Source organism: Genypterus blacodes, unplaced genomic scaffold, assembly GCF_046128005.1.
Source record: "Genypterus blacodes isolate CSIRO-AG114 ecotype Tasmania unplaced genomic scaffold, CSIRO-AGI_Gbla_v1 ptg000072l_1, whole genome shotgun sequence".
NCBI classification, from domain to species: Eukaryota; Metazoa; Chordata; class Actinopteri; order Ophidiiformes; family Ophidiidae; genus Genypterus; species Genypterus blacodes.
The window spans coordinates 291,622-319,322 of record NW_027466882.1 but is presented as its reverse complement, the minus strand read 5'-3'; the positions used below and the strand labels follow the sequence as shown (position 1 = coordinate 319,322).

The 27,701-nt window shown below is 41.3% G+C and overlaps 1 protein-coding gene across 2 annotated transcripts; it reads left to right on the top strand.

Annotated features, from left to right (window-relative positions):
* Positions 1–886: 886 nt before the first annotated feature.
* Positions 887–22,299, top strand: slc66a2 (solute carrier family 66 member 2). Of its 2 annotated transcripts, XM_076157131.1 has the most exons (5): positions 887–1,746; positions 2,290–2,423; positions 4,289–4,339; positions 12,325–12,541; positions 21,357–22,299. In XM_076157131.1, exons 1-5 carry the CDS (start codon positions 1,544–1,546, stop codon positions 21,565–21,567), a joined length of 816 nt encoding a protein of 271 aa, XP_076013246.1. In that variant the 5' UTR covers positions 887–1,543; the 3' UTR covers positions 21,568–22,299. The 2 variants fall into 2 exon arrangements, with proteins under 2 accessions (XP_076013246.1, XP_076013247.1); XM_076157132.1 differs by lacking the exon at positions 4,289–4,339.
* Positions 22,300–27,701: the final 5,402 nt, after the last annotated feature.

The window sequence follows — 27,701 nt, the reverse complement described above, 5'->3', positions numbered from 1 at the left end:
GTTAAACTCGGTCAAAGTACGATTTGTAATATAAAATTGAAAATATCACGTCAAATGTCATAAACAATTAAAAAAAATACAATCTGTAATTGGAATTCATTAATTTGTATTAATTGTAAACATCCATTACTCTTTTAGTCACATGGTTTGCGTGGTACTGGACATTCTCCCAAAATCGATTGTCACGCTTTTTTGTTTTCTTTTGGAAGGTCTACTTTCTCTTATTTCCTTATTCTGTTTTACTACAGCTGCCTTGACAAGGGCGTGTATCGTAGCATGATACGTTTACGTGTAAACTAGTCTTGCTTGTTGAGCATTTCTTTTTAAATTAAAACAAATTACAAATTTAAATATGGAAACTACCGGCTTTCATTTTCATCTACTTTGTTGCTGTTTTGGATTATAAGTGGTCACAAACAAGATTTTAGATTCATAGAAATATTATATGTGAACTCGTAATTATTACAAGAAGGATAATTCAATTACAGTAATTTGAGTTATAGATATAAATATAAATATAGAGGGATAGAGATATATACCATTATATCAACACCAAAGCAAATTCCTTGTGAGTGAAAACCTACTTCGACATTGTTACTTCAGCATTCAGTCCAGTTTTAGCTTACTCTGACCCACTTCCAGTATCCACGCGCTTTAGTTGGTATACAAGGCTTTACATTGTTAGTATTAATTTTATGAAAGGTGCCACGCAAATGCAGATTTTTATTCCACTGGTTATGCTCTTTTCAGATTCAACAGTGGATGGCAGCATCAGTCAGTCCATGCGTCTAATCTGCCGGATATTTAAGGTAAAGAAGCAGAACAAACGCCGTTCAATGGATACGTGAATGCTCTTGTTAGTTGAACGTCTTTGATGAAGACGTCACGTGACATTTGGGGAAGTATGTCGCTTCTGTTCTCGTGTTTATAGGTAGTTGATAGAAAAGCACCATTAGTGCTTCAGTTAGACACAGAGACGCTGTACCAAAACAATTTGATGCATGTATGCAGATTCCCAGAGCAATTTAGGAGCTCGTTATTTTATATTATTTGAGGGATCTTGCAGGTTTATGCTGCAAAATTATGTACACACAGTCTTTCAAAGAAATATTAGCTAGCTCTCATCAACGGAAGTGTTGAATTAAGAAACCGGGACGTGTGCAGATGAGAGCAGATTAGACATGACGAAGAAAACAATGCGAGTATTACTGCTGCCTCTAACGAGCATCGCCACTGGGTCAGTACAGTAACACGTGTGATATTTGGTTTTCCAGTTGCCGGTTGTTCCAGTAACGTTAGCTGATCGTTTCCGATTCATCACTCGGTTTGTGGTGTCGTGGCAGAAGCTGCTTCTTCGTGTGATTGGTGCAAAGATAGTGAATGGAAGAAAAACACGGATAATGCTCTTTACGATCTCCCAAAGCGGTCACAGGGAGTTTAAATATCTGTTAAAAGTCTCCGAATAGTGACAGCCTTGTTAGCACAGGGGGCTCCACTTCACATCTTCTCGTTTTTAGATCATAATCTGATACGCAATCTAAACATGGAAGATGAGCTTTTTAACCAGATCGTGTCGGTGTTTAACAATCTGGTGTCATGGATCGCTGCCGGGGCCATGGTGTTCGGTGGGCTGGTGCCATACGTGCCCCAGTACAGAGACATACGCCGGACTCAGAACGCAGAGGGATTCTCCACCTATGTGTGCCTGGTCCTCCTGGTGGCGAACATCCTGAGGATACTCTTCAGGTAAAATGACTTATTCCACCATTTAAGAAACATTAGACCATCAGTCATTAGATGCTGCCTTGCTCATCAGCATCAGTTTGGCTCAGGCAACATGGATCAGGTTAATAGTGTATAAGTGTACTGCTGCTAATGTTTGTGCCGCATTTGATTTTAAATGAAAAATTAGCACCTTCATGTCTTTATAAAGGAAAATAGAAGGGTTTAATCCACTGCTGTTTTTGTGTTTTGTTAACATCTGATGTAGCCGTTACTGTACTACTTTGATTACTGTGTCAACAAATAGCAACACAAAGTCCTGGGGATCCTACTGGAATAATCCTCACATAGTTAAACTTAAGTGACTCCAGCAAACATCTTAAATAAAAGTGTTGATAGAAGAAGGTGTCCTGATTTGGTCTTCCTCTCTTTGCTCCTTTCTCTGGGATTAAATGAATTATTGCTGCCATGTGAGTAAAGGGAGGAGAGGAGCAGCAGGGAGAGATTTTAGTTGTTGTTGTCGTTGTGAGTTACTCATAATTCCCCACTTGTGTTTTCCTGTGTCAGGTTTGGACGCTACTTTGAGACGCTGCTGCTCTGGCAGAGCATCATCATGATTGCCACTATGCTGATCATGCTGAACCTGTGCACCAACGTCCGCACGGCCACTGAACTCAACACCAAACGGCGCTCCTTCATAGGTCAGAAACCCTCGGCAGGGCCCCTTTACAGTACATTTTGAGCTCTGTAAAGTGTGTGTGTGTGTGTTTGTGCGTGTGCGCGTGCGTGCAGCTTCTACTTTATGTGCATACTGGTTTGAGAGCGTGTGGGAGTGTTGTGGAGCTATAGAGCATGTGTGACAGTGGTGTGTTTGTCTATTTCAGAGACGGTGTGTGTGTGTGGTTTTGTACAGGTACCACCCCTTACATTTGTACTGTTTGAACAATCCTGCCTAAACCAACACTTGCACAACAGTTGGAGGCTAAAATCACAAGTGCACAGCTTTGACACACTACAGAGAAGAACAGGTTGCATTCATTCAGCAAATTCAGTACTTTTACATCTTTCTTGCTTCATTTCTCACCGCATAGTGACATAATGTTTGAGTACATATTTAAATCTGACAGATCAATCACCGACAAACTTGATTCCAAAGTTGTTGTCAAAATGTAAGTGTTTCTGTTATAGCGTCACCATCAGATGGATTGATGTTTAGTTTTTTATGTCCACTCAGTTGATAAATGATTTAGATGCAGCACTTTTTGAAGAATGAGCCACAAACACAAACTAAACCTTGGACCTTTATTCATCTTGGGCCAGAAACTCCATAACCAAAAGTAAAACCTCACCATCGGCACCACCATTTCTTTACCGCTGTGTAAAGATATTCATTACACTTCTAGCAAACACTTGACCTTATTCTCTATCATCTGTATGCATGTATGAATGTATGTATGTATGTATGTATGTATCTCTATCCTCTACATATCTTTGCAAGTTTTAAGTCAGGTGTTTGACGCTTTACCAGCTAAACTGCCATCCAATGTACAGAGTGTTGATGTTTGATGTCCAGGCCTGTAAAGTCCTGATGACCTAGTTGCGTCTCCTGTCCTTGTGACATTCGGAACATTGCCTAAGGGTGGGGATCTTGATTGATGTTTGCTAAGGCCCCGGATACGGCGTCGGATAACACAATGCGTGACACCTGAACGAGAACCGGAATGCCAGGGAATCTGTCAACCGATTGTGTGTCAAGCGTGTTTCAAACGTGTTTCTTAAAGTGTTGCGCGTTCCGTCGGCTCCACTCGAAGCCCAGAAACCTGTGACCACCTTTCATAGCTAAAATCTTTTTTTCATGGCAAAAAAGGTTAAGGAGTCAGTTCAGGTGCAGCTCAATGAATTAGAATAGCGTGGAAAAGTTAATTTATTCCCCTTATTCAATTCAAAAAAGTGAAACTCTCGTATATTAAAGATTCATTACACACAAAGTGAAATATCTCAAGCCTTTATTTGTTTTTAATTTTGATGATTATGGCTTACAGCTCATGAAAAAGTTCAATATTGTAGACTCACATTGTCACCCTCAATCAGCTAATTAACTCAAATCACCTGCTGAGGTTTCCTGAGCCTTTGAAGTGTCTCTCAGTCTGGTTCACTAGGCAACACCAGATTCTAATTTATTGAGCTGCACCTGTTTGTTCGTCCTCGTTAAAAGTAGGAAAGGAAGTTATCAGAAGATCCTCAACAAAGGACACAAAAGAGGAAGAAGAAAGTAAAAGTAGTGTTAAGTATGACATATACTGAAGCCTTTACACTCCTGAGGTCTTTCTGCATCAAACACTGTGTGTGCAGCGACCAGACTAATCAGAGAACGGTCCGTTTTATTGCAGGGTCACTAATTCTTCACAATGACTTGAACTGTTGGACAATATAATACTGTACATATTCGCAAATTCTGGATTCGTCTTGCCACTTTACAAAATCGCGGATTAGGACGTCAATCAGTTCTGGCTTCAAGACACCAAGCTCTGTTCTTCTCTTTCTCCTTTTCCTGTTTCGTCTGTAGCGACAGACAGTACGGACGAGGAGGTCAGAATCCCTAAGAGGCTCTTTCTGGGTATGTACACAACCTAATGTGTCTGCCATGAAACATCAGTTGTAGTTCAGCCTGCACCTCCCTCTCCATGTGTGTGTGTCCGTGTGGCTCTCCCTCGTCATGACTAACGCTCCTACGACCCGTTTGGATGAAGCATGGCTCCATTTCACTGGCATGTAAATCTCCTATTGCATCCGTGTATGATTCATGGCACAAATCTGTTCATTAACAGCAGCCTGATGCTTTCACGACTGCATGATATCCATCTTTGTAAAAACCCTGTGCTGATGTGATTTTGCTTATCTGATTTTTCCATACGAAATGACATTAACTACAGTGTGTGTACTACAGTGATTTAGTCTAATCTCTAACTAATGCTTCACAAATATGGACGTGATGCCTTATCAGTCAAATTTGAAGCCACTTCTATCCCAATAGCCTTGCTTCTTGATTTGTTTGAAGTTTGAAATGACAATGACAGAGTTTGAAAATACACTCTCACACAGTTCTGTCTCTAAAAGTTAACCTCATGCATGTTCTTAACAATCTAAGTAATCTTCTTACTTTAATCTTCAGCACTGGAATGCCATTGTAATGCGTCTTCCCTGTAATGGCAGAGGTTTTGTGTAAACTCAAATGCTAATGTCTTTAATTTGTGTCTCCTAACTGCTTTTAAAATGTGAGCTTTGAACTACACTTGGTTTCATACCAATACATTACAATGGATACATATATGACATCGGAATTATGTCGGGACTGTTGGGTCACTGGTGTGGGAAGCCGGATGTTTTTCGATCAATTGCTTAAAAGTTATTAGTGGTATCAACCTTTAAGACACTACTTGTAGGCTGATTGTCATAGATGCAGGTCCAGCTAATTTGATCTGACAGTTTGAAGAACCCGAGCCATCTTGAATGAGTATTTCAATATATGAGGACACACTAACAAGAGCTCTTTTGCAATATTTGACAGTATCATGTGACATGGTGGCCTGCAAGTAGAAACCGTCAGTGATAGTTCCCTGGTGTGATCACTAGATGGCAGTGGAAATCAACACGTGCACTGTAGTATGGGTATGTGGTAGACTAGAGTGACTTTATCCTGTATGTACATATAATACAGTTTGATATTGAAGTTGTGTTTTGTATCACTCTTCAGACTGTGGATTTCTGTTCGGTGACTTCATGTGTCTGGCTTCTATCTCCACAGATTGGTAGTTGGGATGTTTGCATCACTTTCCACTGTCCAGGCTTGTTGCTGTTGACCTGTTTTGCCCAAAACTTGTTTCATAGTCCCAGAGGCTTTAGCTTAAGGACAGTTGTCTATCAGGGAGCTCTACCAAGCACCATGCGATGCTACATGAATGGAAAGCTATGGTCCGTAATCCTTCTGTGCCTGCACATTGGTCTGGTATCAGAAATTTCAAGAGTTAAGCATGTTGTAGTCCGTTGTTGTTGTTGGAAAGAATGAAGGCAAATAGTAGGAGGAAAGAAGAAGATGAAAATTGAGTCATAACTGTAGGTTGTTTCGACACACAGCCTCACTCAGAGGCCTTCACCCACTGTGGTTCATGTCAAGGCTGCAGGATGTAAAAAGATTGGCGATACTGCAGAGAAAATATGTTAAAGCAAGTTGGTATGAGCTTCCAGTGAACATCGGCCATCAGACTAGTGTCAGCTGAGATCGTTACACAAGGACATTTTTGCCGGTGACTCACTACAGTTTGCCCTAGATTGTTCAGCTTGTTCTCTCCCTGTTCTCTAAATCATAGTACATATTTGTTCTCACAGCAGCATGGAGGTTTGGGTGTCATTATCACACCAGGCACTCACCTCAAACTTAATTACAGGCTGACATTTGTGCCAAGAAAAAGACCAACAATTCTTCCTACGTTAAATAGCAGTACCTATATTCTCCAAATAAGACTGTAGCCGTCATAACTGCAATTTAAATGGAGACTTTGTTCTTCATAATGTGTATCGGATAGCTGCAATTGCACCATGTAAGTAGAAATATACACAGGTTTAGAGAAGAACCCCTATTCAGAACAAGGCCCATCTGCTTTAAATGCACTTTCACAGCCTCCATTCCTGTGTTGCAGCTCGGGTAGGTGTAGTAGAGAAATCAGTATGGAAGACTGCATGCTGCAATCTTTTAACTAGATTTAAAGATCAAACTTATTCGGCTATGTCAGAGTGGGAAATGATGTCGATCCTTCAGGTGCAGATGAAAGTTTGAAAGACAGGTTGTTTCTAATAATTCAAAGATGAAACTCTGGCTGTTGAGTGGCTTCCTGTCACAGATACATGTTCATGCTGCTTCAAAGTGATGCTCCAGTCCTGTGTGCAAACCGTTAAGCCTCTGTGGTTGGAGGATCCCCAATAGTTTGAGGGTTTATTCCTCACAGGCAGTAACATCACATTCAGATGAGGTTGTTGTAGTAGTTTCAAGATTATAACTTCCTTGAAATGGAAACCCTTTAAAGTGAATCCCATATCACTTGTCAAGGGGGTCGAGGCCTTTGAGGGCAAGTCAGACGTTTCTTGAGTAATAAATGAAAATAAAAGACTCAGACACCCATATGACCAATCTATGTAGAGATCAAAGTCAAATGAAATACTGGATAAGATGAATAAACACATCATGCATAATAAAACATTTAAAAAACCTAATAATGATATAGGAATATAAGTGAAAATATGTAGAAAATTCAATTGAAGTCTGTGTAAAACATTTAATATGACTGAAAACATACTCAAATACAGCAGAATAAATAATGATTAAAACTATATTCTTTAAAAATAATGTGTTCATCTGACAAGAATGTTTGTTTTATGGTATGTTTAACAACTATGAGATGTATAAATATTCCAATAAATGTAGCGGTATTGTGTCCCAGCGCCGGTTGAGGCTTCCACAAAAACGAATCAGGAAGAATTTCATAAACTCCAGTTAGTATGATTGTGTTACAGTGATTGAGTGATGTTCATGATAATGATGTTACACTGCTACATGGCAGTGGAATGGATTTCCATTTCTTATCTATTATCCTTTTTGGCACATTTGTCAGTCTGATCCCACAGCTTCATTAGGTTTGTCAGCATACAATAAATCATGTGGTTGTGTGGATGCAGTTGTCTCTCCTCTCTAAGGGCAGGTAGAGGCCAGACCTCCAGGCTTCTGCTTTGGCCGACCTGTTGGAGGAGAGAAGAGACGGATATTCAAGTCTAGGAGGCGATACAGAGAATATGCTGTGCTTTGGCTCAGCGGCGAAAGCCTATTAGTCACCGCGAAAAAGCTCCCTGTCCAACTTTCAGAAAATTAAGCCTCGTCGAAATCCCGAGATTCAATTTCCCGGGCTGTTATAACTGCCTTTCTCAATAATGTTCCCATTTCTCCCACGGTCGCACTTGAGTGGCAGCGAGCCATTATTTCAACTACCCCTGTAGACTCTCCGATGCCCAACCGAAGCCGGCAGGGAACATTCGATAAACAAGCGGCTAAAATCTCCAACTCTGACCCGTGTCTTCCTCCTCATGTCCACACGACTTTGAGCTGAGCTGCGGCTCCAGTCTGTTCCCACACAGTGCCACTGCGGCTGCCACACAACATGGGGATGAGAGAGGAACAGGAGGATGCTGGAGGGTAAATGAGTGGCTCACAGAGTGCGAGTGTACGACAGAGGGACAGTACTGTGCGATGCTCTTTTTTGTACTTGACATTCTGCTGTTTGAAAGATCATGTGGCTACTCAGCATCATTTCCAATTCACCACCAATTTATGTCAAACTAAAGGTAGACATATGAATCTTCTTTTACTCATTGATACACTAGTCATGAGTAATATGTTTGAGGGTAATTTATCTGTGAGACTTCTCTGTGTGTATTTGATAAAGACAGATTTTACTAATAACATTTATTGGACTAATGCAATCCAATACAGCACCGTCTATGCCATAGAATCTATGGCTTCAAAACAAACCTAGTCAACACCTTGGACATAATGTCAACAAAAGGTCAACACGACAAGCCTCACAAAGTTATGATTTATTGCCGTGTGAGGCTACTGGAAAATATATGCTTAACATAACATATTGCCATGTTGTATTAAGATCCCCACCTGACCCATTTTAAGATTTTAGAAAAATATAGTTTGCGGAGCCATCACTGAGAATACCAAACGCTAGGGATATGTGAATATGACTTCACAGCTCTGACTAGACTCTGTTCTTCACATAAACACAGCTACACAACAGGCATGTTTCAATACAGATGTATCTTTTCTGTGCATTTAGAAACGTGTTTGAGTGGCCTCTGATTTGTGACGTCACAAATCTTGCTTGTAGGTTCTCATCAACTTCCTTCTCCATCTGATGTGCAGTTAAGGGATTGATCACAAGTAAAACGTTTGTTTGAATGGAGGGTGGCTTTAATAATTCAACATTCTAGATGGGCCTATTATTCATAATGAATAATTTGATGTTTGCTACTTTTTTTTTAACAAATGCAGGGTGTTTTCCTTTTAGAAGGCTAAGTGGATTGACCACATTAGATTACTAGCTAGAGGGTTAAAAAGAACCCTTTGACAATCAGTGAGAGTGGAAGCAAATGCAGACTCAGTCAAAAAGCTAATGTAACAGATTTAAAGGTTGTAATCATGCAGGTACAGGCAAAGTCACACAGTCGAGGCATGCACACATCGAAAGACGAAGAACAATCAAAGGGGAAAAACTGTCTGAAACACAAAAATGAAGACATAGGAAGTGTATTAAGGTAACGCTGGAGAGCTACGAGACACACAAACAATCTGGCAAAACGGGAGTAGATGTGCTGTTGAGTTGACGGGTTGATGGGAGGCAGGTGTGTAAGCTGGGCAGGTGAGATGAATGAGTGGTAATCAGGAGGGAGCCGGAGAGTGAGCAGGGACGAAGCCACACCCGGGGGGGGGCAGGGCAGTAGACACAGAGTAAACAGCTGGACACACGACCGTGACACAACCCTGTCAGCTACCACCTTTGTTGTAAACAAATGTAAAAAACAATGTAAACACCCTTATCAGAAATCGCATTGGAAATTGCGAACGATGAAAACGGACCTAGACGATGCAATTGTATTTCATCATGTAAACTATCCAGTAATCTGTGTGATCTCTGTATGCTCTTGCTCACCAGACATGCTCTCATGAACCAGTTAAGTAATACAGTAACTTATATATATTATTCCGTGCATTATTCTATGCATACATAATACACTGCATTTTTGTCTTACTGCGGTACAGACATACTTTAGACTTTATTGTGCCAAGTAGAGCAATTTGGTTTGCTACCACAGTAATCTATGCAGACCATGGTACATCAATTGAGAAAGGCTGTCAGACAGTAAACACATCGCCAGCAACAAACGATTCCTCTCATTGTTTGAAATGATACGTTACATTGAAAATCAAAGTCAAACTGTCAGTTCTGTGAAATCTGGGATGAAGAGTGGTGGGTACGAATTACTTTTGTCAGTTTCAACTTACAGTATTTCAGAGAGAATTGTGTCGTTTTTTAATTCTTTAGGAAAGTTACCAGCACAATCTGAGGCCCCGGCCGCAGCGTCACCTGAAGCCATATGCTGCATATACGATACAGCATGCAGTCAAGTGTTTAGTGTGAATCTGTGCACGTCCTTGGCAGCCTGGTTGGTGTCGACCAGCGCTCTGCTGCCCCCGATTGCTGCCCTCAGTGTTTGGCTGTTATCAGTGAGGAGCCAGGCTGGTGCTAGCTGGCCCCGATCCGCAGTCCCTGGTCCTGCTGCCAGAAGGGCTTCACAGACGTGCAAAGACTTTCCATTCAGAACAGCTCTCAAAGTTCTCTTGGTATCACTCACAGCAGAAATAGATTCTCCTTTAAACCTATTTTCAAACTTCTTTTGATTAGCACACCTCATTGTGTTCAAATATAAGACAACCTTTCCCCTTTTTGGACCTGGTTTGACTTGTTATGCCAAGGAACTTGCTTTTAAATAGCCTGTGTAGTAGATGTTGTGTACATCTTGTCCAATAAGAAGGTTTTGACTGGCTTTGCAATGCACGGCGAGGCTGGTTTTGTTCCATTAATTAGATTTGCTCGACCTGTCGGTCACAAAAGAACAATTGGATTGGCTCAATATCACAAAGCCGGCCTACTCTCCATTCTGCCTTGTGTCTGCCTTGTGTATTCATTTAAAAATGCCAACTAAATGTCATATCGGTCGCCATCAATTCGCTGATAAAACAATGGCTCATTCAACTGAAATGTCATAAAACTTTCTATTGTTTCATTTCAGACATTTCCCAGAATTACGAGCTTCATTGAATTCCGTTAAAATAGTCAGAGGTTAAGCGCTGTATTCGTGCTTTTTGTCCCGTGATAATTTCTCATTAGCATTTCCTGTCATACCTACTTGACTACCCAGGAGCAGGAGGCTTAAGCCGTATACAGAAGGGCTCCCTTGAGTGCCTAGATATGTATTTTAAATAAGGAGAGCCTTGTTTAAACAGGATAAAACCAAATGGCTTTATTGCATTTGAGGCTTGTGTAAATCCCACTGCAGGTACTGTATAGCTGTGCAGCAACATCTTTCACTCTCAGCCATGATTAGATTTTCCCTGATTAAATCTTTTTCGTCCCCTCGCCTCTTGCATTGAACCAGCAGCATGTGTGCATTGTTTTCCCTGCGCTTGTATTGTTGAGATATATTGAATGTGTTTCAGCGTCACAGAGGTTACAGGGATCGAGGGGGGGGTTGTATAATGGAGGGGATTGAGTGTATGTGTTTTATTTTAAGGTAAAGCATTTATTCCCCACTCTAAAATCATAGATTGATTGAAGTTATTGTGCCTAAAAAGTCCCACCTGATGTGACGGACGCCGCTGCTCGTTATAGAAAGCCAGTGCTGCTCTGCCTTGAATCTATATTAAATCATTTGCTTCGAGGAACCTTGATAATAAAAGACGCCACATGAAAGGCATTCAGGTCGAGAACACGGTTTTTAAATCATTCATCACTGTCCAGAGTCACGCTTGGCTCATTACGACTGTGCCCAGTGGGGATAAAGGCTCTGACCTGGGCCAACTGTCACCTCCCTAAGGACTCTGCACCGTGTTCAATCCCTCACAAAGCATCCCCCTCCATGAAGTGGTAGTTTAAGCCGGAGTGTGTTAAGATCTAAATGAGAAATGAGTCTAGAACCTGTACAGTCCTACAACCTATTTGTGATATAGATAAGCAAGTAGATAGATATTGTTGTACGAGTTGAGTTTCGTGTATCAGGTTATTGTTTGTTTTATCAATAATAGAACCTATGTTTTCTTTGTATTTATAATAGTGTTTTGTTAATGTTGTGATGTCATTCACCACACTGCTGTTCAGATTTCAATCCACTGAGGGATTTGTGGAAGGAAGGATGGGCACCAAAGGGATGAATCACAGTTTCTCCTTGTACATAAGAAGTATCACTATCAAAGGAGTGCATGGCCTTGAAGTTTACTCGGTACCTTTATTTCCAAAAGGAACACATCCTTTTCATTTTCAGGATACCTTTTTTTTTTTTTCAGTACAAAATTTCAAGTTTACCTCACTAATGTTATCTAACAGTGGCTGGCCTGGCTTTTCTGTCTTTCCTTCTTTTTGAAGTTTTGCAGACTGGAAACCCGATTCTTGTAAACGAAGGATCCACTGATTATCAGGGTTGACCCCAAGTCTCCTTTAAGTCCCATCATTTACTGTGTTGACATATCTTCAATTGTTTTTCACTAAATAGAATAAAACTCTTGCCCTATAATGTGTGTGAAACAAATCCATTTTGACCGGTGGAACAACATCACTGCACTATGTCTCTTCAGTTTATTTTGATAGGGGCGGTGCACATAGATAACAGTGCTCCGGCTGATGAGTTCCTCTCTCTGCTCGCTCTCTCTCTCTCTCTCTCTCTGTTCAGCTCTGTGGACTCATTTTTCATGTTGCTGTCTTCTGCACTTTTTAGACTTTGACTGGAACCACTTCTGGTCGTGGAGTCGCTTCGTGGACTACGTGCAGTGCGTTCTCGCCTTCACGCTAGTGGCGGCCTACATCACCTACCTCCTCCTGGACTCGGCCCTGTTTGTGGAGAGCCTGGGCTTCCTGGCTGTCTTCACGGAGGCGATGCTGGGCACGCCCCAGCTCTACTGCAATTACCAGAACAAGTCCACAGAGGGAATGAGGTATTGATTAAATCATGAATTTCCTACCTCTTTTCCTGTTGCATGCACAATGAATATTACTCTCTTTGATCGAGTGTTGTTTTGTTGATCGCCCATTCATAAAGCTAAGAAGGTTAGAATATTCCAAATGCCTCTCGGTGTAATACTATGCAGCCCGGTATCACACAATCACAACCGAGACCTCTCTGACACATTGTCAACAAAACTAAAGATTACACTTAGTCGATCACTTAAACCGTATTAACTCCAATACCAAACAAACAGAGTCTATGTAGATGAGTCAGATGGCATTTCAGTCAGGCTGTGTGTGAGTGTGACTGCTTTCTTTTGTTCATTTAAAAACTTTTTTTTTGTTGAATCACATATCGTTCCTTAAAAAAAATGCCTTCAGAATAGACCCTTAAGAAAATAGGACTACATTTTAGTTTACCAAGAGTCACCAAGAGGCACCATGGATTGATGATGATGATGATGATGATGTCCAAATCCTGATGTGCCATTTTGTTCATAAAGGCCACTATGTATTAATGTTACCAGAGGCTCTGAGAATGTTCTGACTGATTTCAGATTGGAACTCTCCCAATCGTTGGACACAATCAGTGTCCGCTTTTAGATGTAAAAGCATTGATGAGCACCTGCCAGCGAGCTTTTTTACGCATAAACAACATGTTTTCACTTAACGACTTTTTGTTGGGTTAGTTTTTAGGGGAGGCGGTTGTAAACTGCCATCCCGACAGGTCGTTACATGTAAGTGAGACGCAGGGGTGTTGCCACATCATTAACACTGGCACATGCTTATTATCTATTTCCGGCACCTGTCTAGCATGAAGTATACGTCGTAAGCACACGGCCCCGTGACAACTATTTATTACGCAACCACGACAGTTCAGCCTCTTACGTTTCTTTGGAAATCAATGTGATAATGAGGTACTCTGTCTCAGTGTATCTGCTGCTAATATATCATTTTGATGTATTATGTTGATTTGTATCAAGTCAGAGGCAGCTGTAATTATTGGCTTGATTGATTTCCTTTTTTTTTTTTTAAAGCATATACAGATTCAAAATCAATCCCAAACACTTTACTGTATGAAAGGCTTGGGGGAAACAAAATTCCATACGCTATATCCACATTTATTTATATGTTGCAGCTTTTATAACCATTTACAAAGTGCTGGATAAGTCGACTGAGGCTGAAAGCGAGATGATAATGAACTGATGATGTGATACGGTTTAAAAGCAACACTTCAATTTCTTTTCCCAGAGATTAAGCTGATAGTGTTTGTATAAGAAGACTCCCAGTAGGTGGTGGTCCACGCGGCAAACACCGCCTGATGAAAATCTCTTTTGCCTTGTGTGTCATGGCTCCCGGCAGTGTTTGCTCCTCTCCGCTGGCTGGCTTTGTGGCAGCAGACAGATATGAGAGCTCCAGCTGGGGTGCCTGTCCACTTAACCGGCCCCCGACAGCTCCCACGCTGGGCCTGCCCTCCCTGTCCCGTGCCCTATATATTTCTTTATTTCCTCCCTCCTACCGACGCAATGCCCGTCTGCCACCTCCAACATACACCAAGTTACCTACTGTATGTATGGAAAGAAGTCATCCATCCACATAGGCTGCATTTGAAGTCTGCGTTTTCATTTCGCCTGCTTTACCCGCTGGCACACGTTGATTCACCAGCCCACTGAGTGCAAATGTGATGTTTTCAGTCAGAGTGGGTACAACAGTGTATAAATATAGGCTAGTTAGCACGCCAACTGGTATGTGAATGTTGGGTCAGGTCTGTGATGTTGCCTGTGATCAAAATGTGACGAGGAGTGTGTTCTGGTCAATTTAGGCGATCTTTGACGCACAAATTAGAACGTCTGCTTCCTACTGACGTGTCTGCTTCCTACTGACGTGAAGTGAAGCACGGTATTACATAGATAATAGCTACATTCATCGTATTTAACTGTTTTTGGTTGGTTGGTTTCTTTACTACTCAAATATTCTTTAATATTCTGTAAATATGAGACATGGGACTCTTTTTTTTTTTTGTTCTTTGTCTTTGCTCAGCAGCTTGTTTTCTTTCTATCGCCATCAGCCAGGGCCCATAAAGCCGCAATGGAAGGCACAGAACGTTGTGTCATATCCAGCTCTGTTTATTGTTTGTGTCCTATCCTCCCTTAATGCACAACCTGTTGAGTTTGGCAGGCAGTTGCTAGGTTACTTTACCTCAGCACTCTCTCTTCAAGGTTTCTGTGTATGTGTGTGAGAGAGAGAGTGGTCGGGGGAGTGCAGGTGGAAAGATGGACCACATCCTTCGAAGTGAGGCCATTTTATCCCTCACTATTGCTTTTTAGTTTTATTTCATGGTCGCATGCATTAAGGTTACATTATTTCTCCGTATGCAGGTGATCAACCAGGGTTAGTGGATATATAATGAGTCAAAGTAGTCACGGCAATACATTTGTGTATTACCGTAGACATTTATTTGCAGCAGAGCGACGACAAAAACAGACAGGAAAAGTTTGTCTTTCTCTCTAAGTGCCCCGGAGCAGGAAAAACAATTAAATCCCAGTGCATCCTTATGGGAAACATCAAGCTGACTTCCCCCCCACAATTAAAGCCCCAGCCAGTGTGCCAGGGCTTTGACTGGAGGAGCATATTAACAATCTGAACTACTTCCTGCTGTTGCATATTCAGGCGCACAATGGTACAACCTTTTCACCCCTCTTTAAGTAGGCAGGGATGGAGTTGGAAGGTTGCCAGTATGGATGTCCTGCGATGTACACACACACTGTAATGAGATGTAGATCATGTAGTCGGGGGGGAGGGTGATGAGCACTGCGCTGAGGGTGTTCCTCCCCTGAGGGTCTTTATTTTTGTCTGATTTTCATCCACAATCAGGTTCCGTATTAACCTTACGGATGCCGCTTAACACCGGCGACTGCTCCGTTGGCGTAATGGCTCTTTAGGGGTTTTCTCTAATCGCCCCCACATTCTCACGGTGATGCAGCTGTTCTCTCCTCTCCGGCTACATTCATTTATCTCCTTACTTTGTTACTCATCCAGGTTCACCTGTTGATCCCCCATCCTTACAGATCCCTTTGTAGGCTTTACTCCCTAAACAAATCCATGGTAAAGCTATTATATTTTACATTTTTTAATCAGTGTTTTACCACACAGAGTATGGGGTGCACAGGCATGAATTACTGGCAGTGTTTATCTCACAGTAGTGGTAATAGCTACTTAAAAGTAATACGTTTACTAAGTAGAGGGTTGCTACATGCCAGACACACACTTACACACTCACACACACACACACACACTTTTTTTTCCATTAACCATTGCCACAAACCCACAAAGCTTCAACTCCATTTGCACTGGAATAACAATGCCCTCTTCCTGTTTATGCCATTAAGGAATCAAGTTTCTCTGAATTGGGTAATATAGGAGACACTCCTCACAAATGTACTAATAACAAGACCATCCAGTCAGCGTCGCATTAGTCTGCAGCCAAAACCAACCAATCTAGGAGGGGTGTAAGTGCTTCAGGTTTCAGAATAAGAGTAACAAACAAGCCAGGTTGGAATACGGCCCTAAAACAGCAGCAGGGCTTTCACGTCAACTCAACTGTGGCTGTGCTCGTTTACCAAAAGGGATTGGGAAGGGAATTGACTTTTTGTCAATCAAAATGAATAATTAATAGTTTCATTAATTAGAAGTCGGTTAATATTTAATGCAGTCATTTGTCTGCAAAATTACTTCTAGCAGCAAAAAGTGTCCGCTTGTTCCTTTGGTGTGTGTGTGTGTGTGTGTGTGTGTGTGTGTGTGTGTGTGTGTGTGTGTGTGTGTGTGTGTGTGTGTGTGTGTGTGTGTGTGTGTGTGTGTGTGTGTGTGTGTGTGTGTGTGTGTGTGTGTGTGTGTGATATTAAGTAGAGAATCGGTGTTGATCATAGTCAGAGTTGCGGCTTTAAAAATGTACGAGCTGCCCTGAAAGCCTCTTAGTAGCTCTTTACTTTTCTAACATGTTTACGTCAACAACCGGGCAGGCTTACTAGGAGGGGGGCATTAAACAGACAGTACCTATAATTAGAATTTTTTCACTCTGTGTGCACAGCAGTTCTGCATCAAGGGAGCGTAGAAATTAATTGTGAGGGTTTCAACATAGACCATTAATTGAAAAAAATGTAATGAGGCCACTTTAAGCTTTATGCATATTAGATGATGTTGCATTGTGTTCAGACTGGCCCTGTAATCAAGTCACATCTGTCACATTTCTTAGATTCCCCCAGTTTTATCTGCATGTGTATGTTTGTCTGTGTGTGTTGGGTTGGAAGGTGTTTATAGGCGTTAATAGTTTTAATGTCCTGTTCTGTCTTGAGCCTTTGCAGCCAGATACTTGCTGACACAGATGAGCCTGCCATAAAAGCAAGTGCAATACACAAACACAAAACGGGGAGATGGGTCATCCAGACACCATCTGCGCCCTTATAAGGCCTGTGGTCCTGAGGTGCATCCCACTATGCTAGATAACAGACACACAGCCTTATTTAGCCCGCATGCTTCTATCCACACTAGGACACTAGACACACACACACACACACACCAACATATACACAGATGTGTGTTGTGCCCACTTAAGATGACCTCTGTGGCAGAATGTGGCTGATAGGGATGCTGCGCTGTGCCTGCTCCCATCAGTGCATCACTACAGCTGGAGAACCTTTAGATTATCTCACCACTTTCCTCTGCTCGCATCACAGCAGGGGTGCTTTTCTACACTGGGTCAGATGGAGATGTATCCGTTTGTCTCTCGGTCCTTCAGGGTAAAACTCTCGTCCTGTCACGTTTACTGATCAGCTGTCTTTGCTGCATATTGTGTTATTTTTTTTTATAAACGACTTTCTGCACAATCTAGCCGCAAAATTACCGCAAGATTATTTCATTTATTCCAAACTGAGTCATTCAGCGTTTCAAAGAAGCGGCAGTCATCCGTTCCCAAAGCCTCCACATTCATACAAAAGAACACGACAAAACCAATTCAATTACTTTCTTTATATGAAAATAATGCAGTTGTAGCTCACTTCCTCTATATTTACTGAATCATGGCTTTCAGCAAAGGTACAGCCGCAGTTTCAAACCTTAGCTTACCGTCAATAATACAACACTGTGTGAAATGATGGAGATGATCATTTCAGAGTGCAGACTGCTGTAATTTGAAGGTAAATAACTGAATCCCTCAGCCTTTCCACGCCTTTTCTCCCAGCTCCTTTTCTCCCAGCTCCTTTTCTTATTGTACTTCACAAAAACTTCTACTTGGTATTTCTCAAAGCTTTCTTGCGTAGTAACTCAGCCTTTACTAAGCCACCAATTCATGAAGTGGAATGGTTACAGATATAATTAAATGTAGAAAAGCTCAGAGATGTAAAGGCACCTTTTGACCTAAAGTTCAGAACTAAATTAGATGTGGTTTAATTAACTTACCCAGCAACTTTACCAATTTACGTCTATTCGTGTTGTAGGTCAGCTGCTCTTTCATGCAACCATTTATTCCCTGCCAATTTCTTGACTTATTTTTAATCAACCAATTGGACTGATCAGCTACATTTTGTCTACTTTGTTTTATGTGACGTGTTGTCTTTCAGGGAGAAGTATCACTGTGATTATAGAAATGGATGTAAGTGAGGTCTGTGTCTATCTGAGCCACTTCACTTATTATTAGTAATCACCAATCACCATGTCGTCTTGACCTCCAGAATGCTGGAAATGTTGGAACTTATCTACTGTTGATATCAATCTGTTGGTTTCGAAGTAATATACTTTTAAGTAATTTACTTGCTGGAGAATAGCCTTGCAGCGCGCTATGGTAAATCTATTTTTCATGTGCAGGTCCACCTCTTCATCTCTGTCAGTTCAGCCAGGCACCCGGTGTGCCTTCACTCGTGTGCTCCATATGTCCTCTGAAAGTGACAAATAAGTAGCCAGGCATGTTCTCCCTCTGTTCCCAGCCCTCCCGTGTTATCAGGCAACCAGCAGAAGAATTGATCAAACACAATTCCTGCCTTTCTCATCATTACCTGCTGGTACACATTGTCATAACTCAGGCAGCAGCCACTGTGGGAATAGGGGGTGGAGGACTCTTCCATACAGAGCTAACAAGCTCCTTACTGAGAGAGACGCAGGCGGGAGGGTGGAGGAGGCAAGCGCCGACGGGTACAGAGAGCCCAGGCAACAATGGAGAAGATGAATGCACGTGGTGACAGAGAGGAGCACATAGTGGGCTTATGAAGGTTGGGGGGAAAGACAGAAAAAGTCTATGAAAAGGAAAAAGACACAAGCTAGTAGAAACATTTGGAGAGACTGCAAGGCAAGAGTTGTTAAAAAGCAAGAGTGTGAAGAAAACAGCAAGGTTTGCACAAACCGGCCGTACAAATGATAATGGCTGAGCTGAAGCCGAACGGATGAATAACGCAGCAGGGGATTTTGCAAGATTTGGCCATGCAGACAGAAAGACAAGAGGGGTTATGGGTGAACTATACCGCAAAATCAGCTCAGCAGGGGGGAAAGGAACACTAGATTACCTTTCATCCCTCCTCTACATCTGTAAAGAGGCTTATACGAGGTAAAGAACCTGCCATCGTAGAGACTCCTGCTTCATCCGGTTTGGTTTTTTTTTCGTCATACTTTCCTTTTTCACTGCATTGTTTCACTCAAAGAACCTACAGATGCTGTAGCTTGTGACATTGCATCTCTGGCCAATACTTGACCCTACTTCAGTATAATGGTTATGGCCTCATTACAACTAGATTAGACCTAGATTGACTGTGTCTGATCTATGGGACATTCGGTTGAAAACATATTGGATATGTGTAAATCGCCATGGTTACATGTGACATGTACACCATCTCCTGTCAGAACATACTACATTAACTGGCATATTGTAACTGAGGGCAAATCTTGACCACTCCTGGACTCTCCAGCCAGATCACCGGCAGCTTATCGCCATGGAATGCAAACCAATTTATACTAAATAATAAGCATGTGAAAAACAAACAAAACAATAATGAGAAACAGAAATTGTCTGATGATCCAGACTTTAGGCCGAACCCCCAGGTGTTCTACATAATTATACACCGCCATAACAACATTATAACCGAGGAAGAGCCTCCAACCATCTCTCGGATAAAAACACAATATAGGGTGATTTATAGACGGCCAGTGCATTCTGTAGCCTAGGTAAAGCAGAGGTCTATGGCCATTCATGGAGGAAGATGATGTCTACATACTGTGTTAGAGACTCTTTGATGAATCTGATTTTGGCAGTAGTCCACCGCTCCTGCGCATCGGTTTCCGGTTGTTTAGAATATTGCGTAGGATGATTCAATCCGAACTGAGATCTGATCCTGCAGCTGGCATTGAAGCGTCGCGGTGTAACTGAGATCACCTATTCATTAGATTTTTAAATACCGATTCTACAAGTCAGATGAAATGGCATAGTGTAACCAAAGCACAAGGCGCCCACAATGTTTAATGTATATAAGGACGCTAAAGTGGAGAGCTGTGTAGCTGCTGTCATAACAATCAGCAGTAACCCACATCAGCACTGCTTTAACACATTTCCTGCATGCAGCTGCAAGCCACGTCCTAGAGCAGTGGTTCCCAAACTTTTTCTTTTGCCGCCCCCTTATATAGATCAGAAGTTTTTCGCGGGAGGGGAACGATTTATAAAACAATACGGGACGGCTGATCGGTGTAATGTGCGCTCCGGACGCTCATCCTCCTGCAACGAGACGAAGAAATATCGCCTCATTCATTTACCTGAGGCGGTACTTTTTCAAATCGCTCCTCTTCCAATCCCACGCTGCGCCCCCCTGCAGTAGCGCCACCCCACTTTGGGAACCGATGTCCTAGAGAATACGACGAGTATGTAAAGTTATATGTTTGGACCCTGCGGCTTATCTCATTTTCCTGTTTTTTTCCCCCCTTTATTCTCATTTAACTTTGTTTTTCATCTCATTAGTTGTTTTCTCTGAGCTCCCCAGTGCCAGTTCAAGGACACAGAAAAGGCTTCAAGGAGTTCTTCAGTCACATGGACGCATTCCCTGCTTTGAAAAACAACATTTCTCTTATTTAACTGTCACTCACCCCCTGCATTGTCACGAGCGCCCTGAGAGCTGCGGGCTCACCGTTTGAGATGTGCGCCGGAAATGTGTTTAATGGTTTGCGATGTGCCACAGGATGTAGAGTTGATGAGAAGATGTGTCGACTCATTATTTCAATTCCACACAGTTCTTATTGTGGCAGATTTTTTCTCTTCCCTGCATGCTTCCACGCTCCGACGGACATATAACTCTGACCCCTTTTTCACCCGTCGTTAACATGCACCCTGGGCGCTCAAATTGCATTTTCATCGTGCAAAAACATATTGACTCCAGGGGTAAATGTGTGTGAGAGAAATTGAAGGCCTGGTCAAATCATCTTTAAATGTAGTCTGGCATGCATGTGATTATGGTTATGATAGCCACAACTTGCAAATAAAATGAAATCGGCCTCCTTGTGTACATGATTCTCTCTCTCTCTCTCTCTCTCTCTCTCTCTCTCTCTCTCTCTCTCTCTCTCTCTCTCTCTCTCTCTCTCTCTCTCTCTCTCTCTCTCTCTCTCTCTCTCTCTCTCTCTCTCTCTCTCTCTCTCTCTCTCTCTCTCTCTCTCTCTCTCTCTCTCTCTCTCTCTCTCTCTCTCTCTCTCTCTCTCTCTCTCTCTCTCTCTCTCTCTCTCTCTCTCTCTCTCTCTCTCTCTCTCTCTCTCTCTCTCTCTCTCTCTCTCTCTCTCTCTCAGTATTAAGATGGTGCTGATGTGGACGAGCGGCGACACCTTCAAGACCGGATACTTCCTGCTCACTCAGGCTCCCGTGCAGTTCTGGACATGCGGCCTGCTGCAGGTGGTCGTGGACTTTGCCATCCTTTTCCAGGTTTACTACTACAGCCGCTACCCACAGAAGCCCGTGTCCCACACCGTCTCTCTCACCACCAGTGCCAAGGCCCTCTGATAGGCGTCTGGAAGAGGACAGCTGCACATTTTTCTTTTTAAACACACGTCGACAGGCCTTACATTGGAGCTGTGGGCATGTATAAACACAAATGCGTACCAAAGCCACCTTGAGACGATGCAGGCTGCTCACCATTTGCTTCCATGTATACACAAAGGCACACACACACACCCATTAATAAGGCATGGGCATACACAGACACGAAGTAGAGTCTGTTGCAACGTCCGGGCACTTGTTACTTGGAAATAAATTGGACCTTGTTCTCTATTTATTACCGTATTGACTTATTCTGAATGCAACATTGTCACCGTGTCTTGGTTTGTAGAATTGATCGTACCTTTACGTGGAGAGAATAATATGACACGGAGTAAATAGATACAGTAGAAGTTTCAGTACGTGGAGTTGAAAATATGTGCGGATGCTCAAGGAAACGTGGACCAGCTTTTGTTGTCCACATACACTGATGATTGCTGCATGGACCCTCTGCCTTCAAACACAGCTTGCAATATATAAATGTATGAATCAATTGAAATTCTTCACGCGCAACAGAACTGAATGTGCAAAATGCTGTTATTGTTCCCGACACAGTTGAGAAATACCGGTCAGTCTATCACGCGCTAGGCGACTGTGACACGCAGGCTCGATCTCGTGGGATAGAAGACAAACTGAGGCAATCAAATAGTGACGTTACCAAAAAAAAAGAACACACAAAGTTTGGGTTGTCCCACTGATTGCCTTTTGGAACAATCTAGTATCGTTGGTGATGAATCATAGGAAAATGGAGAATTGCGGAAATGGTTTTGTAACGCGCATTGAACACAAATATAAACGAAACACTTTTTATTTTTGCTGCCATTTTCAGTTTGTTTAAAATAATAATACCTCAAAGATTTATCTTCTAGATCTTATTTCTTTCAAATTCTGCCCACAGATAAAGTTAGAAGTTTTCCCTCCATCTCCAGCACAGGTGAGGCATATCAAGATAACGATCGGTACACAGGTGTTTCCTTTTGATGGGCTCGTTAAAAGGCCACTCTGAAAGGTTGCGCAATTTGATGAAGTCATTACCAAGCCACACAAGATATTGATCTGTACAATTTTCAGTTCATTGTATTCTGTGTTTTAATGCGGAACCTGTGACTCACAAACGCACACCTCTATCCCCAATCACATGAAATCAATAGATACATCATCTAAGTTGACGTGCGTTGCGTTTATATTTATGTTCGTCATAGATATTATATCGCTGTAGTATTGTTTTTCCGAGCCAAGATGCTGAGGTCATGTTGTGACTGATGATTGTAATGGTCGGGCTTAAACCGGTTCAATCTGGTCCATTTATATTTCACATGTAATTTTTGTTCATTTTCACACCAAACAAGTCAACTGCAATTTCCAACAACAGTGTTTAAGTCAGAATTCTGTTTTTTTCCAAGGCTTTTACTCCTTAAAAGTAAGATTTTTATTTGTTCTGAACCACAAACTGAACTCTGTCATACAGCAGTGGACTGAACTTGTGCCAGTCTCCTCACCAGTGTGTCAGAAGGATTTTATTTTCTTTCTTTTATTTCCTGTTTGGACAGATTGCTTTGTTTTGAAGTGTTATTCCGTCTCTTCTTCCCGGCAAAGGAAAATGTCAAACAATGAAGAGGACTGTCAGCTCTTCAGTGAACCTTATTCCGCCCTCTTCATGTCCCCACGGGTCAGGGAACAAGTTTCCTTCAGATCTTAATGTTACTTATTCACCAGCCCTAGTGAATATTTATTTTATTATCCTTTTCTATAATCACAAAACGCCTTTGTAGACAGATTGTGTTGGGACTTGATACTGTATGTTAAGTGGTAATGTATGGGCTGTTTGAGCAAACTGAGTGGCTGGATCAAAATGGCCTCACAAGTTTGACTGTTAACACTGTTTCATTCCAGATTTGACTTAGTTTCACTCCTTAGGTAATATGTTTCATCAAGTCAAGTGCGACCACCAAATGATATTTACCTGCACAAATTGCCAATGTCTGTGTTTTACAACTTACATTTAGTTCAATGTACCAATTATGTCCTCGTCAGTCTTTTTATGCTATTTTACAACAAATGTGTTTTATTTGATTTTTCTATTAAAGTGGTCGTTCTCCTCATGCATTGAAAGAATAAGTGAGTGAATCCTTTGGAACTTCTTGGTATTCCTGCATTAACTACTTCATCAAAGTGACAATAATAGATAAAGGCAGTTTAAAGGAAACTACCTCTGATTGCTTTATTGCACATAATCTTTAATCGTCAATGGATCGGGCTTGGAATGGTTTGCATGTATGGAATTTTGTTTCTGTTGATGATTTACTTTTGCGATCATTGTCTTCTTCCGTCTTCCACTTTATGTTCATCTTCAGGTGATCGATCACTACAGGGACATTCTCTTTCTCTCAGCTGCTCTCGGGCAAAACATCTTCAAACCACCACGAACAGATGAGATGACATTTTGACATTCATTTCTTTTTTTCCCATCCAGACATCGTGTTCTGTATTTCTGCCACACAAAAAAAATATATTTGTCCTATTTTCCCTGAGAACATTGTGAAAATTCTCGGTGGTCTTTTAGAAACTTGGTGCCAGTAGAAGTACAGCAAGTTCTGAATATTTGACTGTTTCCGTTTTGACTTACATTGCATGTTGTACTCTTGTTGGGATCATTGCTGGGTATCCACTGCAAGGGAGAGTATTAAGAGTGTCAGATTCCCTCCATCTGTAGCCACCTGATGTCTTTAGAGATGCTTGTATAGCCTTTTTCTTTTGGTCAGATACTTAGCACGACACCTCTACAACCCACGCCTCCAAATGCAAATTCATTTGAACACCAGATACCTAAATGTCTTTTTTTGGAGGTCATTACCATTTAGCTTCACATGCACATGTTTCCAGTGTTGCCACAATTGTTTTATTAATGTAAATTTCAAGACCGAACCACGTTTGATGAGTAATTAATGCAGAAATCCAAGAAAATCCAAAGTGTTCCCTAACTTCTTGTTGCCACTGTATAATTAATGACCTCCAGCTACACTTGAAGTTTGTCTTGACGTTTAACATGGCATTGTCACCCAATAAAGAGGACACAAAAAGTGGATTGTGTATATGTTTTTGGCTTGATGCAGTATGTCTAGCAAGGACTTTTGCCTTTGGTCCCGCTCGCAGTGCAGCTCTGGTGGAAATCAGCTGTCAGGATGAAGAATGAGCCCTCCAGCTGTGGTTCTTCTTCCAGCCTTGGGTGAGTGCCATCAAAAGCAACAATAACCACATAAATTGTAACGTGCTGTGCTTTCACATTATGCTCTCTGCTGGTACGGAGAGGAAAATGGGCGAAAAAGGGGAGGTTGTAAGGGCACTTTCCAAATGCAGAGCAAGATTTAACAATGTTCTCACACCATTACACAAGACATTTCTGCTTGGTGCAGATAAGGGTCAAGTCTCTTCAAGGGGAAATCCCATAGAATTTATTTGTTTTTCAGTTTTGACTATCTGCACCAAGCATACAATTTGTGTTATCTGCCGAGCATGTTTATGTACAAATACCAGCACAGTTCATATCCCTTTATCCACATAATATATTTAATCTCTCTGTCTCAGAAGGTTTCTGAGCATAGGATTGATGGAGGAAAACTGTAAACTCTTTTCATTCTGCATCAAAAGTTCTTTGAGGGTTTGCGTGTAAATGAGCGGTGTGAATAAGTGATAAGTTAACTCAAACATGAAATGCTTCATATCAAAGTGCAACGCTACAGATAACAGTGGGGAATGTGTAAAATGTGTTTTGTACATCAAGAGAAAACACCCCCGAGCTGCTGCACTGGTATTTAAACGAAGGACTGATATACTTACAATATGTGTTCGAGGTTCAATACTGAAATTACACCAGAGCCAAAACTGGAAGGACAAACATTAGAGCATAAAGTATAAAAAAAGTGTATCATTTTAAATAATATTTTGGCCTATAGGGACAAAAATATTCATTGTACTTAATTTTTATTGTGCCCCCATATTACTCTAACAAGACTGGACTGTTCAGGCTTGGTGGAGGTATGAGTGCTCTTCTTGTTTTAAATCTTCAATCAGTAAGCTTCTTTGTCATTTCTGCAGCCCCTATATAGAGTTGAATCCATCCTCAATCATCCTGAAGTCACCCGTGGGTGCTTTGTCATGCTCAATAAACTGCCAACCGACAGATATAGCTGAAAGCACAACCTCCATGGCAAAGGTTATGATCGTTCTTGTTTTGTTCGGGAACATTGTGTTCATTTAAAACAAGTCTTTTAAGCGGACAAAACGATCCTGTGCTCTTCCATTCACTGATTCGTTTCAACTCTCTGTTTGTCCTTCAGCTGCTCTCCAGGTGAATGATAACCAACAGCCAACTATGTTCATTCTTCACTTTCTCTGAAGAACACGAGGTGTTTTTCAAAGCTTTTTTAAAATCTATTTTTAAGATGTTGCTGAACAAGCTCAAAAGAATCGAGTCCCTCAAACTATTTCCATCTCTACAAAACAACCCTCTGAGTTTGGTATTAAAAACTGTTATCTCTATATTTCACGCTTCATAAAAGTCTCTTAATTCTTGTTAATGCCTTTGAGAAGGAGTAATAAACCTAATCTGAATCTGTGCAGATTGTAGCAATAATGTGAACCAGTTCAGGTCCATATTTCAGTGCTGGGAATGTGTGTTAGTTTGCAGGGGCTCATGTTAAAAGGAAATGTCTACTCAAAGATAAACACTCCATTAGAGCGCAGTCGGTATTAATCAGATTCACAGAGCATACAGCCAACATCATTGAAAACAGAATCCATTTATTATCAATAACAGATGTCGGGGGGGAAAAATGAATCAAGCCGCAGACAAATGAATTTGTCATGTTCCAAGTGCGGATGTTGAGCAGCGCAGTCTTGCAAATCAGAGAACGTCCTTGTGTGTTTTACAAATAGTTAAATCAAAGTCCTTTCACATGAGGCTGTGTTCAATATAATCTTTATTACATTTTCCAACAGAAGCTCTTCCTCAGGCCATGGATTCATCTGCAACGCACAAATCATTCAAGTCAAATGATACATCATAGCACCACCGGCTCATTATAAAAGATTTTCATAAAGGGATGTCTTCAAGCCTAAATATTGTAGATAGATATACTTTAGAGATGCAGTGTCTTTGTTTTCATGCTTTTGTAATAAGAGAGTTTATCAGTGACTGTGATTCAGACTTGAGCAACTCTATCATGATTTGAAGTTGCACATTATGCTGGATTTGCCACTACACACAGAAATTGTGGGGCAACAAAAGTAAATTGCAGCACTAGGAAACGTATATGAGTGCATTTCACATCTTGTGTTGAACTGTTTCCATAATCTGACCTGTTTATGCCCTTTAGAATATTTGCCATTTGCCAATATGAACCATTCGACCCTGTAGGACAGAATCAATATGTTGTATATTTGTATTTTGTAAGTACAGTGGAGAGATGCCATCCTAGGACAAAGTGTGAAGATGTGTGAACTCTTTGAGACATTGTTTGTTATGTATAGATGAACTTGAGTTGAATTTAAGGTTTTTCTTCATTTCTCCAGCAGATAGTTTGAATAAGTGAACAAGAGAACATTTCAGCTACAGTATGCATAATAATAATAATAATATATCTCCACTATCCAACTAGACTGACTTAAAATGACCAGAAATTGTTGTAGTTATTATAATCACAAACCTAAATTATAACTTCCAAGGAACTCCAGAGAGTCTAACTAATAAGTAAAATGAGTCATTAAAATAACAGCATAAATATGATCTGTAATTTTCTTGCCAATGTACTTATTAAATGATGAAACACAATGGAGCGGAAGTTTAGAGTTTGGGTTCATTCTAAATGCACTCTGGGAATATCCTGGGATTCTGACTATTATATTTATCTTTTGTACACGTGGGAAAGGCTCTGGGTGTCGCTGATCACATGATGCCTCATCTTCATATCCATACACTGGTGTCTCATACTCCTAAACAAGTTGTGTCATCTCTTGACAGCTAAATTAGGTTTGTGATATTAAACTGCTCAGATTGTAAACAAATGTGCTGACATAATCACTTGTATGACTTTTATATATGA

Coding starts and splice junctions, on each gene's coding strand:
- slc66a2 (XM_076157131.1), top strand. CDS start 1,544: ATGGAAGATGAGCTTTTTAACCAGATCGTGTCGGTGTTTAACAATCTG. Junction 2,424..4,288: donor CAAACGGCGCTCCTTCATAG/GTCAGAAACCCT, acceptor TTTCGTCTGTAG/CGACAGACAGTACGGACGAG. Junction 12,542..21,356: donor AAGTCCACAGAGGGAATGAG/GTATTGATTAAA, acceptor TCTCTCTCTCAG/TATTAAGATGGTGCTGATGT.